General features: G+C 53.4%; 10 protein-coding genes across 10 annotated transcripts; 3 read left to right on the forward strand and 7 right to left on the reverse strand.

Annotated features, from left to right (window-relative positions):
• Positions 1 to 30: 30 nt before the first annotated feature.
• Positions 31 to 2,453, reverse strand: COCCADRAFT_86579 (uncharacterized protein; the record flags this gene model as incomplete). The annotated part of the gene is made up of 2 exons (XM_007710474.1): positions 31 to 795; positions 861 to 2,453. 2 exons carry the CDS (start codon positions 2,451 to 2,453, stop codon positions 31 to 33), a joined length of 2,358 nt encoding a protein of 785 aa, XP_007708664.1.
• A 496-nt stretch (positions 2,454 to 2,949) lies between these two features.
• Positions 2,950 to 3,114, reverse strand: COCCADRAFT_86608 (uncharacterized protein; the record flags this gene model as incomplete). Its single annotated transcript, XM_007710475.1, has 1 exon — positions 2,950 to 3,114. A coding segment is annotated over one exon (165 nt), but the record flags the coding sequence as incomplete, so codon positions are not given.
• A 240-nt stretch (positions 3,115 to 3,354) lies between these two features.
• Positions 3,355 to 6,834, reverse strand: COCCADRAFT_23265 (uncharacterized protein; the record flags this gene model as incomplete). Its single annotated transcript, XM_007710440.1, has 3 exons — positions 3,355 to 3,681; positions 3,735 to 6,126; positions 6,176 to 6,834. The coding sequence occupies 3 exons, from the start codon at positions 6,832 to 6,834 to the stop codon at positions 3,355 to 3,357; spliced, it is 3,378 nt and encodes a 1,125-aa protein (XP_007708630.1).
• Positions 6,835 to 7,401: 567 nt separating this feature from the next.
• COCCADRAFT_86532 (uncharacterized protein) lies at positions 7,402 to 8,025 on the forward strand (the record flags this gene model as incomplete). Its single annotated transcript, XM_007710476.1, has 1 exon — positions 7,402 to 8,025. One exon carries the CDS (start codon positions 7,402 to 7,404, stop codon positions 8,023 to 8,025), a length of 624 nt encoding a protein of 207 aa, XP_007708666.1.
• Positions 8,026 to 8,074: 49 nt separating this feature from the next.
• On the reverse strand, positions 8,075 to 9,080 carry COCCADRAFT_33649 (uncharacterized protein; the record flags this gene model as incomplete). The annotated part of the gene is made up of 4 exons (XM_007710456.1): positions 8,075 to 8,245; positions 8,308 to 8,478; positions 8,530 to 8,934; positions 8,985 to 9,080. 4 exons carry the CDS (start codon positions 9,078 to 9,080, stop codon positions 8,075 to 8,077), a joined length of 843 nt encoding a protein of 280 aa, XP_007708646.1.
• Positions 9,081 to 9,472: 392 nt separating this feature from the next.
• COCCADRAFT_86662 (uncharacterized protein) lies at positions 9,473 to 11,060 on the reverse strand (the record flags this gene model as incomplete). Its single annotated transcript, XM_007710477.1, has 2 exons — positions 9,473 to 10,558; positions 10,617 to 11,060. The coding sequence occupies 2 exons, from the start codon at positions 11,058 to 11,060 to the stop codon at positions 9,473 to 9,475; spliced, it is 1,530 nt and encodes a 509-aa protein (XP_007708667.1).
• Positions 11,061 to 11,971: 911 nt separating this feature from the next.
• On the forward strand, positions 11,972 to 13,000 carry COCCADRAFT_33651 (uncharacterized protein; the record flags this gene model as incomplete). The annotated part of the gene is made up of 2 exons (XM_007710457.1): positions 11,972 to 12,212; positions 12,318 to 13,000. The coding sequence occupies 2 exons, from the start codon at positions 11,972 to 11,974 to the stop codon at positions 12,998 to 13,000; spliced, it is 924 nt and encodes a 307-aa protein (XP_007708647.1).
• Positions 13,001 to 13,120: 120 nt separating this feature from the next.
• On the reverse strand, positions 13,121 to 13,270 carry COCCADRAFT_86710 (uncharacterized protein; the record flags this gene model as incomplete). The annotated part of the gene is made up of 1 exon (XM_007710478.1): positions 13,121 to 13,270. A coding segment is annotated over one exon (150 nt), but the record flags the coding sequence as incomplete, so codon positions are not given.
• A 226-nt stretch (positions 13,271 to 13,496) lies between these two features.
• COCCADRAFT_23270 (carbohydrate esterase family 9 protein) lies at positions 13,497 to 14,810 on the reverse strand (the record flags this gene model as incomplete). Its single annotated transcript, XM_007710441.1, has 1 exon — positions 13,497 to 14,810. One exon carries the CDS (start codon positions 14,808 to 14,810, stop codon positions 13,497 to 13,499), a length of 1,314 nt encoding a protein of 437 aa, XP_007708631.1.
• Positions 14,811 to 15,378: 568 nt separating this feature from the next.
• COCCADRAFT_1964 (glycoside hydrolase family 3 protein) lies at positions 15,379 to 18,432 on the forward strand (the record flags this gene model as incomplete). Its single annotated transcript, XM_007710425.1, has 5 exons — positions 15,379 to 15,425; positions 15,505 to 15,511; positions 15,568 to 15,679; positions 15,743 to 18,267; positions 18,319 to 18,432. The coding sequence occupies 5 exons, from the start codon at positions 15,379 to 15,381 to the stop codon at positions 18,430 to 18,432; spliced, it is 2,805 nt and encodes a 934-aa protein (XP_007708615.1).
• Positions 18,433 to 18,919: the final 487 nt, after the last annotated feature.

Consider the following 18,919-nt stretch of genomic DNA (forward strand, 5'->3'; position numbering starts at 1 on the left):
CGATCAAGGGTTGCCGAAATCTCCACGCACTTATTTGGCGGGCCGACCAGCCAGGGTATCAATATCTGTAGGCTGTGTGGGGGCTTGCGGCCTGCCAGACAGCATATCCACCGTCTCCTTGAGAGCCATCCAGAACTCATGCTTAGGACGTCTTCGGTGCCACTCAGTCTCCCGCTTCTCAACAGACTCCATGGGGGAGAAGAGCAACTTGCTGCCCTTGATACCAATGACACTAATGGACATGGGATCATCCTCAATGTCGTCGGGTGACATGCCAGCGAAGCTCTCTAGATGCTGCATGGCCTTGGTAGCGAACCTGACAGCCCTGACACGGTCCATTGGAGAGGGAATTGTGCCTTGCTGGAAGTGGCCAGGTACTCCGTGACGCGATTCAAACTTGCCTTTGCCAGCTTCGGCAATCATCTGTGCGATGATCTGTACAGAGTACGTCTTTGATGCCTTCTCGTTGACCAAGATCACTTTGCCAGATCTGCTGATACCCTGGTCCTTTGCGAATACACTGCGCAAGTGGTCGATATCGCGGTCCAGCATCTTGAGGTCGATACCGTCTTCTGGTGTGTACACTGCCAGCGCTCCAATACTGAGACCAGCGACAGTTGCAATGTAACCGGATTCGCCACCTTGTGTCTCAATGACAAAGACACGACGGCGGGTTGCGGATGCAGATTGGCGACAGGCATCAGAATATTGAATGAGGGCATTCAGACATGTATCCGAACCGATCGAGTACTCGGTACCAGGGACATTGTTTGAGATGGTGGCAGGGAGGATAACCTAAGCTTATGTTAGTACATGCTTCATACGCCATGAACCCCAAATTCATGTTGGAATATACTTACCATGGGAATCTTGAACGCCTTATAGTGTTCGCGGGCTTTTCGCAGTTCAGAAACTGCCGTGAACGCCTCGAATCCACCAACAACAAACAAAGCTTGGATGTCGTACTTCTTAAAGACAAACGAAACAGTTTCTAGATCCTCACTAGGAAGTCCACGGTTTGTGCCAATCTCAGATCCTCCCTTGGATGCCCAAGTCTCAGCATCAATCCACTTGATGTCTCGGACCGCGCCGATTGGCACATCGGAGTGATGGCGGATGATACCAGGGAAACCATTGTGAAGTGCGACTGGGGTGTGGCCACGAGCAAGGCAGTGCGCTACGGCAGCACGGGTAGCGGCGTTCATTCCTCCAGCTGGAGCTCCAACGTGAATGATACCAACGCGCATGCGCTTGTCCTCAGGCAACAAGAGTTCGGGCTGGTCGGCTGCTGTAGTAATCTTGTAGGCCTGGTATTGCTGTTCGAATTCAGTGTCGCGGAACTGCATAGCCTTGTGGAAGTCCTTGTTTCCGATAGCTACAGCAACTTCCTTGGTCTGAGCAACGGCCTCGAGAAGCGGGCGGCGGACAATCTTGTTCTCTTGCATACAGATGACAGGGCTGGGCACTTCGGGGCTAGCGTCCAAAACTGCCTTTACTGCTTCAACACCTTGGAGTGTTGACAGCATACGGTCGTAAGCACATGGTGTACCTCCACGTTGGACATGCCCAAGCGTTGTCACACGAGTATCGAGCTTTGCATCGTTTGCAAGAACATTCTTGACGTGCTCTGATGTGATTTTGTTAAGATTGCGATCAATGGCGCCTTCGGCGACGACGACAATCGTCTTTCGCTTTCCCATTTGCCTGTGCTTCTTGATCTGTCGGCACATTTCTTGTTCCCAGCCTTCTTCTGGTGGATTCTCTGGGATGAAGACAAAGTCTGCGCCAGTTGCAACACCAGCACTAAGGGCAAGCCATCCGCAATGCCTTCCCATGACCTCGATGACGAACGCCCGCTGGTGGCTTACGGCGGTAGTGTCGACGGAGTCGATGGCTTCGCAGATACGGCCAAGTGATGTGTAGCAACCAATGGTGGCATCAGTCATGGACAAGTCATTGTCAATGGAGCCGACGAGACCGACAATGTTGAGGTGTTTAAAGGGTTCAATTTGCTCCGGCGTGAGCTGCTTATCTTTGACCAACTCGTCTAGCAGTTCTGGCCATTCTGCGCGGAACTTGTCTGCACCGGTGAGTGAGCCATCACCACCGCAGATGATGAGGGCGTCGATTCCCTTGACAATCAGGTTCTTTGCGGCTGTCCGGCGTCCCTCACGCTGCATAAACTCCATGCATCTCGCTGTGCCGATGAGGGTGCCTCCTTCTGACAGGAAGCCTCGAACATCTTCCCACTTCATCTCCTTGATCATGTCGCCGCCTTTGACCAGGCCGTCGTAGCCTTCGTATATGGCGTAGGCCTCGCAATTGTTGTGAAGGGCCGTACGGACAACGGCTCGTACTGCACCGTTCATGCCGGGCGCGTCTCCTCCGCTAGTCATGACTCCAATGCGCCTCTTCTTGCCCTCGAGGGGCGCCGGGACGTCGGTGGGCGCCATATTGTGGTAGTGGTAGTGGTAGTGGTGTGATGTGGTGGTAGAGGGAGTAGGCGGAGTGGGCGGAGTGGGCGGAGTGGGCGGAGTGGGCAGAATAGAGGGGTAGATGGGTGAACGTGAGAGAGAGGGAGGTTATCAAAGGCAGTGAGTGCAGGACGACAGAAAAGATATTTGGACGTGGGTCGGTATGAGGTCAAGGTGGATTCACGCGTCTACTCTAGCAGAAAACTTGCGGACGCCAAAAGAAGCGGGCCCCTGCGTGTTGAGGAAGCTTTGATGGGCAGAGGTGGGATGGTGGGAGATGGAGGGGTAGCTTTGCCGAAGATGCCCTGGAGAAGCGCAAGTCACAACCTAAATACAGTGCAATGGCCGGCGCGTCCTATCGCTGAGGTGGCTGCTGCTGCGTGGGACGCCGGCGACGAGGGCTAGGGAGACGGAGTATGTATGCATGTGTTGCCAGCCGGTGAAGAACAGGCCATGGTCTGATTTGACGGTGCAGCTAGCCCAATGACGTGGGAGTCCCCAAGAAAAGAGCTCCCCGGTCCGCTAGGGTGGGGTCGCACCACCGCACCACCGGCGATCCGCAGCCCAGGCCAAGAAACACCAATGCCATACTTTGCACTGCCAGCGCCTTTGTCCTTGAACGCCTCACTCGCTGCCTTTTCCTGCAGTCCGGTCACGCCACCTCTTGTCCGCTCCAGGACCAACACGACACACGGGACGAAATCAAGCGAGATTCAGTTGCGACCATGATTGATTCGTTGATCGTTTGGTATCACCCCACGCCGGTCCAAATAAACCTGTCCAACAAGCAAATACTATATGCACAAGCACGCCTATGTACATAGACATACGCCTCGCACTATGCCCAACACCACGTCCCACTACCGCTACATCATTTCCATCAAAAAGCGCCAACTTCCAGACCCTCTCGCGCCAACGTCTCAAACACCCTGGGCGGAAGCTTATACTTGATCAGCCCAGCAAATACCATGAGGTCCTTGGCCTTTTGCAGCAGCTGATCCGCCAGCACCTTACGCATCTGGTCTTCAAACTGTCCAGAAAGAAGATGCTCCCGGTGTCTTGAACAGCAGCCAATGCACCATAGTAGCACATTGCCAATGTTCCGCGATATCTCCTGAGGATACGAGTTGAAGCTGTTGGCGGCGGCCCGAATATCGCTGACGTTGCCTCCAGCAGACAACGGGAGGATGCGGAGATTCTCGATTTGCTAACAAACATGTCAGTGGGAACCAATCTTAGTCCGGTCATCTGCAAACTTACCCCAAGTGCTGCCATGTAGTCACCAGCTTCAATCACCTTCTTGGCATTGTTAAGCTGGAACAGGATGCCCACCGCTTCACGGTTCACCTGCGAAACCTTCTTCCACCACAGACTGTTTGCATTGTATAGTGCCAGGACCTTCTGGGCAAGCTCCACAGGATCGTCTGTTCCAAGCATGCTCAAGCTCGACGACGCGTCCGACTGCTGTTGCTGCTGTTGCGACTCGCCTGCATTCAAGCGTGGCTTGAGTGGTTCCAGACGAAGTGGCTCTTGACCAAGCTCTACCGAAAGAGCCTCAGCAAGCGCACGGTTGAGAATGGTGACTACGCTGTCATACTCGCCGGCCAAGTGGCACAGCAAAATGGCATCGTTGATGCGTCCATTATCATCTGCCATTCTTGCCGCTTCGCTCGTGATTGTATTGAGTAGACCCGTTTCGCCGTCGAGTTTCAGTAATGGCACACGTTCTTGAATGAGACCAGGCGTTGTTTGCCCATTCGATTTGACATCGCCTAGCAATGTGGAAAACTCGCGTGTTTCAAGGACAAGCTCACGGAGTGCCTCGTGGCAAAGGTCTGCTTGCTGCCTGCCCGCTTCGCCTGGTAGGTCTGCGTTCATGCATATCAACACCAAGTAGTCAGCTGCAGCATCAGCTCGGGCCGCCCGGAAGTCACTGGTGTAGTATCCAACCACTCGTCCAAAGTTCAACTGCGGCTGTTGTCGTGTTGTGTAGGTCAAAATCTCGCCTCCAGCTGTTGTCCAATCTGAAACTCGTAGTAGCCCATAGTAGTCCAGAGCAATAGCGAAATGAACCGCAGACACATAGTTGTGCGTATAGAGGTAATTGACCGCAGGCTCGAACAAGCCAGCAAGCGTAGCAAGATAGAAGTATACTCCGTATCCACCAGCAGATTCAGCTGTGTCGTTCATAAAGTGGCGTTGGCCAATATCCTTGATCGTCGTTCGCAGCTCTTCCAAGCCGAAAATTTCACCCGCGTTTTCTTCGGCTCTGTTGCCTTCGCGAGCCAAGTTGAACTGTAGCCACACCCAGTCGTCCATGGTCTCCTTGATAGGCTCCAGGTTGCGCTTGCTCATGTCACATCGGCCTACAATCTTGTAACAGGCCATGCGGTAAGGATCTTCGGGTGTCTTTAAACGAGTCCTCTGAGCGTGTGTGTGGCCCACCTTTTGTTGAGTGTCCGGGCTCAGCCTACGGTCAGGATCCGTAGCATACTGTGTGATTGCCGATTGAAAGTTTCTATCGGTGTTTTGAAAGAAGTTCCTCTTCTCTCGGACATACTCGGCAGCTTCCGTCAAAAGGCCACCTCTTAACAAGAAGAAGATGATGATCCATGGGAATTCATCTCCTGCCTCTCCTATCCTCTGGAACAACTCGGTATCCGCACCAAGCTCCTTAAACGCAGCTTTGGCTCTGACAAATCCACGAATCTTGTTGAGCATGGACGGAACACCGCCAACAAGCGCTTCCGACGGATTCTTTCGCAAAACCTCATCTACCTGTTCCAGGAACTTGTTTTCTAGATACTTACGAGAGCCATCTAGTATGCGCTTGCGCATCCGTACGCTCGCGACAGAGTTGGGCTGGTCGTCCAGATAGTCCTTGGCGAAGCTCCGCTCCTTGGGCTGGTTTGAGCCTGGGTTGGATGCTTCTGCTTCAGTCTTCTCACCAGTAATAGAAACAAGTGCTCCGTAAGCGTTGATGAAATGATCCGAGTACTCGGTGCCAGCAGCCTTCTCTACACTAGAGAAAGAGTGAAGCACAGAGAACGATTCTTCGCGTAGCCTTGCCTCATTGAGCCTCTTGACCTCGTCCATGAATTTCTCTTGTTTGTCTCGTGCATATCGGTCTTGGAGTCCAACTTGTCCGCCCATGACGGATTTATCAGAGACATCTCGGCCACCTAGCACACTTTGAGAAGCACCCAGGACAGGTGGTCCAGCAGCGGAGGCTCCAAACGTCGATCGTCCATTGACTGATGCCCCATTGGGGCCCATGGAACGACCCTTGCGTGCTGTAGCGCGTCCGAAAGCCCCTCTAGCTGTGCTGCCAAAGCCGCTCTGCGAGGCTGCCATGTCTTCGCTCTGTCTACCCAGACCAAAGTGCTCGTAGATCCTCTGCCGCTGTTTATCCCATTCGATCTGCACATTGTCCTCCAGGAAGGTATCGAAGTCACGCTTGGACTGCTCTAATCCTTCTTGGATGAGGGCTAAGGTGGACTGCGAATGCAAGTTGGAGATGTAACCGTCCACGTCGTTGTCGAAGAGACTTTGAACCTGGCCAGGTGTAGCGAGGCCTGCCTGGGAAGAGAACTGGTTGAGATCTCGGAGGGTGCTGCCCATCTTCACGCCAGAAGCTGAGAGTAGATAGTGGCTGGAAAGCGTCAGTACAAATTCATCTGGTGACTGCACACCCAACTTACGCAGCGCGGTCTTGAGCGCGATCTTGGACCTGATCCGCCGAAGGGCCTCCAGAACCCAAGTTTCGCACCTTGCGTGCAATGTCGCCAAGGCCCAACTGGAGCGACGGCAGCTCGTCAAAGTTGCTGGTGCCATTCTCGCCAGCATTGCGCTTACGTCCCCGTTCCAGGAGATGATCGAAATGAGCGGAGCGGCCGGAGCCTGCGTTTGCCTGGGCGAGCGACGCGCCCTGTTGCTGGGGCTGCTGGGGTTGCTGGGTCTGCTGCTGGGTCGTGGTATTGAAAAGCGAGGTCTGACCAAGACCGCCTGTTTGTTGCGTGTTGTTGGTAGTCGGTTGCGCCGCCGTGTTGCTGAACAGCGAGAAGCCGCCCGTTTGTGGTTGCGATTGCTGCTGGGGTTGCGTTGTCGATGCTGCGCCAGCGAACAGCGAGGGTGTCGTGGTAGCAGTCGACTTTGCTGCACCGAACAGACCGCCGCCTAGACCTCCACTGCTTGTTGCTTGCGTTGTGCCAGATTGCGCATTGGATGTGCCTGCGCCCAGATTGCCAAACAAGCTTGATGTCGTGCCGCCTGATGCGCCTCCTGCTGTTCCAAACAAGCCTCCGCCCGAGGTACCAGTAGAAGCAGGCTGCGAGGCTCCAAGATTGCCGAACAGCGACATGTTAAGTGCGTTGGGCTGTGTTGTTGGTGATGCCGAAAACAAACTTGGAGCAACGAGATCGCGTTGTTGAACCAGCAAAGCTCGGGCACTTTTTATCCCTGCCAACTCCAGGAACCGCGTCAAAGTGAGAGCGCGGGTACCATTCCGTGTCTACTATACCATACAAATGACAGGACCCCGATGCGCGATCAGACTTTAGACCTCCCCGCCTTGTTATTGTCTTCCTCAAAAATCGTGAATTTCATTAAATTCATCATATTTGGCCTAAAAATTTATTTGTTCCGGGCTGAGAGACGGGGAAAGATGCTTCTCCAAGAAATCATCACAGACTTTGTACCCACGAGTGATTGTAAACTGGAAGAATAAAACAGTCCCGTGTCCCTGGTAGTAGTATGCGCAAACATCTAAGCTGGTGACCATCTCATAGCAATCCGCCTGTATAAATCGCATCCATTTTCTGCAGCGTAAGCTGGCAAACATCCAACTGTGTAAACCCTTCAAGAGTGTGAGTGGATTGCAACATCCAGAGAGAAAGTCTCATTTCAGTTTCATTCCCCGCTGTACAAAATGACCAATTCCCATATACCCAACTTGCCCGTGTTCGTGCAGACAGTCGACGGATTCAGACACGAGACAGCAAGGTACAACCCCTGTCAGCGAGGATGGTACCAGGACGGTCGAAGACTGCGACCTGTAAAGACCTCCAAGGCCTTTATATGGCCAAAAGATGGCAAGAATGGGTCATCGTGGGGCCGTATGAAAGATATTCTCCGCAACACCGGGCCTGATATATACATTGGGTTTGGTGCTCGTTCCACAGACTGCGTATCCAGCCGTCCCCCTCGATCTCAGTGGGCCGGATATCCACATCTTGACGAATCCGGCATGTCATGTGGCTTCAACTCGCAAAAGTTCGCCCCTTGGACCAAGTCTCGCATGCTCGGCGGACGACAGTGTGGCCTAAGCTATGATTTTCGAACCCGAAAACACGCCGAACCAAACCGATCGACGTGGACAGATGCTATTTGGCAACAGGAGCCATACAGGAACAGGAAGTCGAATCATTACCCAGAAGCCGTGCGAATGGTGAATGGAGTCTGGTTCCAGGACACTCAATACCTGCCGCAGGTTTTGGGTGGGCACGTGGATAACGAGTTCGGCGTCGGGCTTCCATTTCACCATCTCGTTTGACTTTACTCTTACTATGTAAAGATTCAAAACGATCCGGTGCAGGCTTGAATCAATCAAGGCAGCTCTCGTGGAGTGCTACCCAGACTGTATCCAGGCTTTCATCTGCTGTAGCAACTTGCTTGCTTCGTCGGGCGGTAGGTGTCAAGGCGGCACTATCCAGCATCTTTGAACATTTGTCACACGATATCCCTTTAACAATCTTGTATGCAGCAATCATGTCCTAAAATGATTAATATGTGTGCCCATGGTGTCTTTGATGTGCATGTGATGATGCAAACATACCAGTAGATATCTCAAGTCGTTTTTGTTTGGCCGTGAGGCGATACAACGCGTAATTGCTAAACAGGATTCAGTTGTCCCCAGGCACTCTGCATTGAGTTTGTGACGACCGTTTGATTCACGATCGATAGTGACGCGAAACTTGAGCATAAGAGAGCTGGCAACGAAACGAATCTACAATAAAGGTGAGCGAAGTGAAGTATGCAAGTGAAGCGATAGCCTTACATGTATGCTGTGGTCCTCGTCGTTTGTCTCGACCTTGAGGGTTGGATGCGCCTTGCGAAACACGACGACTATACGAGATATGTCACTATCCGAAAACACAGCACCGGTATCCTCGGCAGTTTTGCTCCCGCTCTTGCTTGTAGATCTATTTACTTCCTGTTCCCTTTCGACCCAGCCGTGGGAGGGGACCGAGACGGCCTCGGACAAGTCGGCGTTTGCGCCGAAGCTTTGCTTAGCATGCTCAAATGTGTTCTGTACCTCAGGAAGGTTCCAACGATCCTTGAGCGCATTGAGGCCAGTCTGAGAAGAAAGTACGCCCTGGGTGTATAACTTGTACGTTGTTGCATTCGGGGGTCTATGAAAGGGCTCGATTATCCGTGGAATAGCCAGGCGAAGGTCATCTATCTGCAAAAATGTCAATTTTTAATCAACAGGACGTGCGAAACCATGTGTACCTGCGTCTGCAGCTGTTCCAGTTGGGCGAGAGCTGCTGTACACTGCGCTTCGTCCCAGCCCACGCTGGACCCCACCGAAGTATCGGAAGCTTCCATAATAAGAATAAAATCAAGAAGAACAAGCAATAAATGGCGAGAAATGCGCGATGTGGACCAAAATACAATACGAAGATATGGAGTGGTGTAGAACGGTGACGTGAATGGTGGTTGGTGGGTGTTATCCCTGTCGCATTGAAGTTCGAAAAGCACGCCAAAACCCACGGACGCTCGACAATCGGCACTTCGGATCCACCTCCGTCGTCCTTCTCCACACATGGACGCGTTTTCACGTGCTCTGCATTCGCTCCAAACAGGGTAATCCGCCTGCCGGACTCTCGCCTAAGCATCAAGTGTACTCTGCATGATAATTCCAACTGATGTATACAATCTAAACCCGAATGCGCTTCTGAAAAAACGCTTATGTATAATACAACCATGCCCATGGCCATCTACAATTTTGACTGTTCTCTGACGACTTTTTCTTTTGGCCCGACAAGCGGATCGTACACGTTCAAGCCCAGCGTGTCTTGTGGCACAGGTGCCGTGTGCATGCTCAGTCCCCTAGTGTCAAGCATGGAAGGATTCAAGTCGGCAATGCTTGAAGCCCCAATCAGGCGCATGTTCATTTCCATTTCATCCTTCAACAATTGCATGGCGCGATCAACTCCTGGGAGACCATACGCCGACATGGCGTAAAGGAAAGGCCGACCAATGCCAACGCCCTTGGCACCCAGCGCTACAGCCTTGATGATGTCCGTTGCTCGTCGCACACCACCATCAATGTATACCTCGATGCGGTCTTGCCATCCGCGTGCGCGAAGAACTGGCATGACTTCAGCGAGAACCTCTACACCAGAGCGGGCGAACTCGAGCTGACGACCACCATGGTTGGAGAGGACAACGCCCTCTACGCCAATCTCGACGGCTCGGATCACATCTTCGACGCATTGCACACCCTTGAGAATGATAGGCATCTTGGTGATGCTCTTGAACCACGGGATGTCCTTCCAGCTCAGGCTCGGGTCAATGAAGGACGAGATGGCCCGTGCAGCGCCTTGACTGCGGTCCACATTGTCGCCGCCGGTGCTCTGGACATTGCTGCCAACGTCGTCAAACTTGCTTCGCATGTCTTTCTCGCGGCGACCGAGCTGTGGAGCATCAACAGTGATGAAGAGACCTTTGCAGCCTCGCCTCTCGGCATGCTGCACGATGCGCTTGGTGACTTCGCGGTCCTTGTTGACGTAGAGTTGGAGCCATTGGCATTGACCGTCTTTTGCCGCATCGACAATCTCATCAAACGAGCACGATGCCAATGTAGGAATCATCTGAATCACGTTGTGCTTGTGTGCGCTGCGCGTTAGGACGACCTCTCCTTCTGGGTTACCGAGCTTTCCCAGTGCGGTGGCGGTGACGTAGAAGGGTATGTCGCACTTTGTGCCGAGCATTGTGGTGGAGATGTCGACCTTCTCAACATCGACGAGGACGCGTGGTCGGAACCAGATCTTGTGGAATGCGCTGTGGTTCTCGCGCATTGTCTGTGTAAGGATTGGGTCAGTGTATATCCGGGCTGGCAAGGGCGTAGGGCAGACTCACAATCTCGTCGTCAGCACCGCTCGAGTAGTACGCCCATGCCGACTTCTTCATGACGTTACGGGCGACGGCCTCAAAGTCCATGAGGTTGTAGCATTGCTCGAGAATGGGCATACGCGCAATGCGCTTCTGCCTCTCCTCCTCGTAGGGATCGAATTCCTTGGCCTCTTGCTGCACCGTCGCCATGTCGACCTCGCCCAGGTGCTTTGACTTGTCGAGGTACTTGTCGAGCGTGTCGGGCGGGTGAATGGGCTCGTAGGCCTCGGTGGCGTCTTTGCCGGCATACTTCAAGATGATCTTGGAGCCGCCGGGGTGCTCAGGCAGGAATTCGGTGACATCGTAGGCACGGCCGTGGACAATGACCCAGCAAGAGTCACTGCTGTTGTGCGAGGAGACCTGCTCACCGGTGAGCTTGTTGCGCTGGGTGTTGTTGCTATCACGGTTCATACTGGGCAATGGATGTAGGTCAAGACTTCCCCAGAGATGGGGAAAGATATATGGAGATTAGCCAGCCTATGTCCATGCACGATGGTGACGGAAAGCCGCGGATGGCAACGGCGGTGTAGACAAATACCGGGGATATGTGTGGACGGTACATGTATGAATGCATGTCTCCGAGTATTAGGCCTGCTAGCTCGGTCCATCTGTTTCCGCATATAGTCCGGGTTCGCAGCGAGCACCCCGGCGCGGTCCCTTTTTTTTTCTCTACACGTTCACTACACGTGTGCATCCATGCATGTATGTAAGTACTTACTGTATAGTACGTACTACCATGTAAGACGCACGCTCGCACTCGCCGCAGCGCCGAAACGCGGGGAAGACACAGCGGGCTGGGCTGGGCATGACGCGCACGACTGTTGACATGGCCTAATGCCCCAATACTGCCTTACTGCGCTCAACAGCACAAATACAGGCGACGGGGCCCTCCCCCCCTTCTCTTTGTGAGCGTCACCCGGCGGCCATCACACACACAGCCAATGTCTCCCATCGCCCACCAGTCCCGTTTGCCCACCGGCGTCATATTGGCCAGCGGCGGCCGTCACATGGTGCTGTTAGCCAAGACAAGGGCCGCAAGCGCCAAACGGTGCGGGAGGCCTGTGTGGTCCATATGTCATTTGTCTCTGGCCCTCCGGCCTAAAATGTCCCCAGGCTGCTTCTGCACGCCTCTGCCTCTGTCGACGACGACGGCACACGCTTTGCTCGCCATGCCACTTGCCCTGCTACCGCAACCACCGCAGCCTCACTCGCCTCTCCTGGCCCGGCCCACCGTCTGCCGCTGACCCACCCCCACCCCCACCCCCGTCACTCTCCCCCCCGGGCCCTGTCCGTTGCCTCTCGCCTCTCCTCGCCAGCCCGCCATGTCCAACAGCCTTGAGGCTAAGATCGTGGTTCTCGGCAGCCAGGGCGTGGGCAAAACCTCGCTCGTCCACCGCTACGTCAAAAACGCCTTCACCCCGCCCACTACACAGTCGACCGTTGGTGCCTCCTTCCTAACAAAGAGAGTCGTCGACATCGACACTTCAACCGTCGTCCGCCTGCAGATATGGGACACGGCAGGCCAGGAACGCTTCCGCTCCATATCCAAGCTATACTACAGAGGTACGCGGCTACTTCCCGTCCACCGAACCTCGTTTGAGAGAGAAAGAGAAGAAAAAAAAGAAAACAAAACAACCACAAAGGGGCTAAAGCTGATATCACACACAGGTGCAAACGCGGCAGTCCTGTGTTATGACATCACAGATCCTCAGTCTTTTGACGAAATGGGCCGCTGGTTCAAGGAGCTCAAGACGAACCTTGGAGACGACGCCATCCTCCACGTAGTAGGCACAAAATCCGACATCATCGCTGCAGACCCCACGAAGCGCAAGGTCCCCTTTGAACGCTGCATCGCCTATGTTGCAGAGAACCTCTATCCCACACAGACCGCACAACCGCACAATGCCCAGCCAAACGGCTGGGGCTCCGTGCCTGCGACATTCCAGAGTGGCTCCATGGCTTCTCCTCAGAGCAACAGGTCTAGCGGCTTCTGGGGACAAGATCTCGGCTGGGACTGCTGTCACGAGATAAGCGCAAAGGATGGCGAAGGAGTGGACGAAGTCTTCCGCGTCATCACTCGCAAGTTGGTAGAGCAGGAGCAGAAGAAGCTCGAAGAGGAGCAAAGACAACTGACCATGGCTGGTGTCACTCCAGCCCTCGACAACAACGGCAACGTGACGGGATACTTTGATTATCCCGGCGCTGCTAACGGTAGTTTCCGCCTAGGCGCCGCCGATAAGAGGCGAAGCTGGCTAGGCTTTCCCACTACGCCCGGTGCCGCTGGCCACCAACAAGAGTGGGAAGAAGACATCAACCGGGCACAAAAGAGTAAGAGTGGAAGGTGTTGCTGATTGTATCTCTGCCTTGTCTCGTCGTCTGCCCACCTCTCCACTAACCCCCATTTCCTGCACACAGCGAGCACACCGATCAACTTCGTTTCGAGATACCCACCCACTCTTTGTTTCCACGACTCAGTGCTCCAGTGTGTTATTTCTTGCGGTCAAGTTGGTCTTTCTACATGCGAGTACTTTCTGGCTTCTGTTATCCATCTCTCTTGGCCCTCCGTTTCGGCGTACAAGGTAGCATTTGCATAGCCAAGTACCAGCGAGCGTGCATTGATTTCAAGTTTCCGAAACTCTCATCTTTCCTAGTCAGCGCTCTTGTTTCATGAACAGCTTCAATTGATAAATTGATCAACGTCAGGTATCTTGCATGATCATGTAACTCTAGCAACAGTCTATCAATTTCTAAATGTTTAGATATGCAGTCATGGGGCGCGTGTCTATTGCCTACACAAATTTGTTCTCTCCTACACAAACATGGCCGTGATCCAAAGCAGTGGCATCCTTAGCTATGCCCCGCTTTATCGAAAACCTTCTTACCAAACTTCCAGACTTGCTCCACAGCAAACTTCTTGTCCGTACCAACGCCTTCCTGAAGATCCAAAACTACCAGATCTGCATCAGAACCTTCGTTAAGCGTCCCTTTCACATCCTGCACGCCCAACATCCTTGCCGGTGTCTCGGTGACAGCTTTCAGTGCCTCTGGTACACTGGCCCCTGTCCAATTGATAAAGTTTGTAACACAGTCTATGAGCTGAATGCTGCTTCCCGCAATCTTTCCATTCTCCTCGAGCGTAAGCATAGACCCTTGTTTGATGATACGCGACCCGTTTGTCCAGTCATATGTCCCGTCCGGCATGCCCGCTAGCCGCATAGCATCAGTGACGAGTATGAGGCCTTCGGGGTGTGCGTTCCACGCAATTTTGATAGACGTGGGGTGAAGATGGATGCCGTCGGCGATGATGCCAAAGTATGGCTTCTGTATCGAAGAAGATGGCGTGCCCAGAAGACCGAAGATTCCCGGGTTCCTGTGGTGCAAGGGCTGCATGGCGTTGAACAGGTGTGTTATCATGCTTGCACCTGCCCTGATGCCCGCCTTTGCTTCTTCGTACGTCGCTTCCGAATGCCCAATAGACACGACGATGCCGCGCTCTGCCAGTGGTTGTACGCACGACAGGGCGCCTCGAAGTTCTGGCGCAAGCGTTATAAGTTTGACAGATGAGGACGATTGCAGATGACTAGGGCCATAGCATGTCTCCATGTCAGAGATGCCCTTCTCGGGCTCGCAGAGGAGGGATGCGTTGTGGATGCCGTTTTTAGTCGGGTTAAGAAAGGGCCCTTCGCAGTGGGCGCCGAGCGACTCTGAGCCAAGGGATGCATCGCGCGCAGTACCAGATGGACCCAGGAACGGTAGAGCTGTTTGGTAAACCTCGGGTGGTTGTGAAGTCAGTGTGGGCAGGTATGATGTGACACCCGTCGATACCAGTCTTCGGTTGACTTGTAGCACTCCCTTTCCGTACGCCACTGTTCCCTCGTCTGGTATGACGGAGAAGTCAAAGCCATATGCTCCGTTGAGTTGTGTATCGATCAGGCCGGGGCAAAGGATACGGCCACCCAGGTCGACAATCTCGTCTGGTGCAGTTCGATGTTCGTAAAGCAGCTCCTGCCCATTTATGATCTTTCCGCTCGTAGAGCTGACCCAAAGGTCTCCATCGATGAGAGCATTACCTCTGACCAGCAAGCAGTTGGTGAACTTGATGACACCAGAGGATTCATGTAGATCTGCAGAAGCAGAGGGCATGGGGGCGATGGAAGGCATGGCGAGTGAAAAAATGGAGCAAAGATTAAAGGATTGGTTAGTTGTGTGCGGTTGAGCGAGCTCAACACCCTTCACAAAGAAAATGGCGGCCCTCTTGCTACTTTATCGCGAGCACTTGCTTGCCAGTGACGCCATTAGTCCATCAACAGCGGGCTAAGTTGCCCTTGGGAAAAGCCTACATGGACGCATGTGAAGCGCACGCTGCCCGTTTGCACACGCTGAGTGGGTACACGGAGCGAAGGAACGCTGCGATGACTACACCAGCCTGGTCGGTCTTACCATGATAGTTTCGGAAGGACTACGGGGTTGTGTGAGGTGCCATCGGAGGTGCATGTCGTTGATAACAGAGGGACCAGGGTGGTGTAACGATGCGCCAGGGCGTGTGGCTAGCGGCTCGCTAACTACTTACCCCAGCTCACGTCGACGTGAATGCTACGGTGCCATCTTCCCCATCTTTCTGTCCACCGACCGACCGAAACTCCATTTGCCAGCCGCGCCCAAGAGCCGGTGCGCCGCGGAATCCCACGTCACATCCACAGTCCGACGCGACGCGCCGGATATTGCCATCATGGCCAAGATTGAGCAGATGGATCCTGTATGGGATGATCTCGACAGGTGAGCATCGTGGCACGCTCTCACTCTCGACATGCGCTACGCACCCAAGGACCCTTGCTAACCACTGTTCACCATGCAGAACAATGGTAGGCTGTTTCCACGCAACCGTTGCGGCCGCACTCACTGACTTGGGGCCATGCAGGGCCAGTTGTTCATGATGGGCTTCGATGGCACGTCGGTGACTCCCCACATTCGTACCCTTATCGAGGAGCATCACGTTGGCTGCATCCTGCTGACTGCCAAAAACCTCAAATGTAATATCACGTGCTTTGATGTGACCTCTCTCTGCGTGCCAAGCTCCTGCTGATACAACACAGCCGCCGAGGACACAACAAAGCTCATTTTTGAATTGCAAAAGATTGCCCATGATGCCGGTCATCCTGTTCCGCTGGCGATTGGTATCGACCAGGAAAATGGCGGGGTCAACAGTCTCTTTGACGACATCTACATTCGCCAGTACCCCAGCAACATGGGCATGGCAGCCACCGGATCCACTGACCTAGCATTTGAAGTCGCAAAAGCAACTGCACAAGAAATTGCCGCCTGTGGTATCAACTGGATATTCGGCCCATGTCTCGATGTACTCACTAATGCACGTAACCAGCCCTTGGGCGTCAGAACAGCCGGAGACGACCCTCAGGAAGTGTCTGCCTTTGGGTGTGCGTTCATGCAGGGCTACAAAGAGGGCGGAGTCGTAACACTGGGAAAGCATTTTCCATCTTATGGCAACCTAGAGTTCTTAGGCTCCACGCTTGACGTGCCCATCATCACTGAATCATTAGAGCAGCTGAGCTTGAGTGCCTTGATCCCGTTCAAGAAGGCGATTGAAAGAGGCCTTGACTCTATGATGGTCGGTGGCTGCGCCATGTCTTCGGCCGGACTGAATGCTATGCACGCTTGTCTCTCTGAGCAGGTCGTTGATGATTTACTCCGCAAGGATCTGAAATTCGACGGCGTAGTTGTCTCAGAATGTCTTGAGATGGATGCTCTCAGTCACAATATCGGTGTTGGCGGTGGAACCGTCATGGCTGTCAACGCCGGTTGCGACGTGGTCCTTCTTTGCCGTGCCCTCTCACTACAACTAGAAGGTCTAAAAGGCCTCAAGACTGGCATTGAGAGCGAGATGGTTTCGAAAGAACGCATCTTCAATTCGCTGAGGCGTGTGCTAGCCATGAAAAAGAAGTGCACGTCATGGGAGAAGGCGTTGAACCCTCCAGGTATCAACTATCTCGAAAAGCTCCAGCCTTTGCATACTGCGCTGTCTACCAAAGCATACAATAGCTCCATCACAGTCGTGCGCGACAAGAATAGGCTTCTTCCGTTGACCAATATTCTCGACAGCGAAGAGGAACTCCTCCTGCTGACACCTTTGGTCAAGCCCTTGGCTGCATCGGCTGCATCGCGAGCCATATCTGATGCCGCCAATGGCGCGGCCAGCCACTCTCCAGGGCCAGCTTCCTGGGACCAAAATTCGTCTGTTATGAGCGGAGAACGAGTTTTCAGGGAGCTGGGCCGCTCTCTGGCGAGACAACGTAACGGGCGACTGTTGCACACGTCGTACACAGCAAACGGTGTTCGTCCAGTTCACGAGAATCTCATCAGCCGAGCAAGCGCGATCATTGTGCTCACTGCAGACGCCAATAGAAATTTGTACCAGCATGGATTTACTAAACACGTGTCTATGATTTGCAACATGCAATACACGACTGGCGGAGAGAGACGTGAGAAGCCTCTGATTGTGGTTGCTGTAAGTTCACCATACGACTTTGCCATGGATAACACAATTGGGACGTATATCTGTACCTATGATTTCACCGAGACTGCGTTAAACTCGTTAGTACGAGTCTTGTATGGAGAACTATCACCCTCCGGAACACTGCCTGGTACAATCAGCAAGAGCCAAAAACTACATCCATCGAAACAGCATTGGCTGGTTGAGATCTTCAATGAAGAACGAGACGGCAGTGCGTTGGATACACTGATGGCAGCCGTTGTGGAGAGTACCGCGCCAAACCAACGATCTGAGCTTTCAAGCGCAACATCAAGCTCGTTCATTCTACACCACCCAGAGGTGGAGGAATCGCATTTTGTCGTCCGAAACAGCAGTACCCAAGCACTATACGGATTCTGCTCAACGTACTTTTTCAAAGCCACGGGAACTGGAGTCATTGGTGCATTGTTTGTGGATCCAGCAAGGAGGAAGCTCTCGATTGGACATTCGCTGCATAACAGAGCGATACGGACTCTGCTACAGAAGGAAGGCATTAAGAGATTTCAGCTGGGATCTCGTCTTCCGAGTATCTATCTCGGTATCCCAACAGGACATGGCAACGAGCGAAAGCGCCTGCGACCATGGTTTGCGCAACTGGGATGGGGCGCAGCACTGTCACGGCCAGTATGCAACATGGTCGCTCGTAATCTTCAGACGTGGAGTCCACCTGCAGGCATGGCCAAGAGTCTGGCAAGCGCAGGAGCTCAGTTTGACCTTGTCTACGGATGGGACTACGCCGGACCGGTACTCGACCATATCAAAACGAGCAACCGACAAGGGCTGGCAGAGGTGTACAAGCTTGCGCTCACCGATCCGACGGCTTGTGGAATTATTCGGGCAAAGCGGCCGGAGGATGGTGCACTGGTGGGTACGGTTGTGCTGTACAACAGTCACTCACGTCTAGCCGAGTACATTCCTTCGCTCAAGGATCTCAATGAGTCGGCTGGAGGTATTTCATCGCCGGTGATATCGCCTGGTGTGGGAGAGTACTCGACACTACTGCAAGGATTGATACTTCTTGGGATGAGACAAATCAAGCAACTAGGATGCAACGCGTGCTTGCTCGACTATGTGAGTACATACCCATTCCCGTGGTAGGGCAGAGACACTGACAAAGGGCAGATGGATGGAGATGGCAATTTTGACGGGTTCTCAGCAATGGGGTTCGATGTCATGCACAATTTTGAGGAAGTGAGCTGTGATGCAGCGACATGGACCATGATACCACCAGCTTAGGTTGAGGAGGGATATGTTTTTTCTTCTGTTTTGGGACGCAATGAAAGGGCATGACAGGTGTTTATAAAGACTTAATACATATTTTCCTCTTCTTGCCTAGCTGTAGATGTGGAGACGAAAGAAGGATGTGTTTGACATGGAGGATTGCATCATGGTGGCTGAGAACTAGCCGGATGTCGTGGCATGGGGTGCATTGGATGGGCTGCGGGCTCTGTGGAGACCGGATGGTTTCCCTAATAGGTAATTTGGCGCTGACGGGAGCCGCATGCCGCGTACCGCGTACCGCTTGGCTTATTAGTCGCGTCAGGGTTCCAGTGAAGAGGTAAATACAGAGGCTGGGATGGCTTGATTTCAGCGAGTATTACTCGAGAGCTATAGGCGGGATGTAGAGATGTGTGGAGGGGGGCGCATTGAGCATGTCGGACCTGGCCTTGGCTGGGAGCCGTATAATGGCGCACGCTGATCGCCGTTCGGCGTGTCCGTTGGA

This window comes from Bipolaris zeicola (assembly GCF_000523435.1).
Source record: "Bipolaris zeicola 26-R-13 unplaced genomic scaffold scaffold_18, whole genome shotgun sequence".
NCBI classification, from domain to species: domain Eukaryota; kingdom Fungi; phylum Ascomycota; class Dothideomycetes; order Pleosporales; family Pleosporaceae; genus Bipolaris; species Bipolaris zeicola.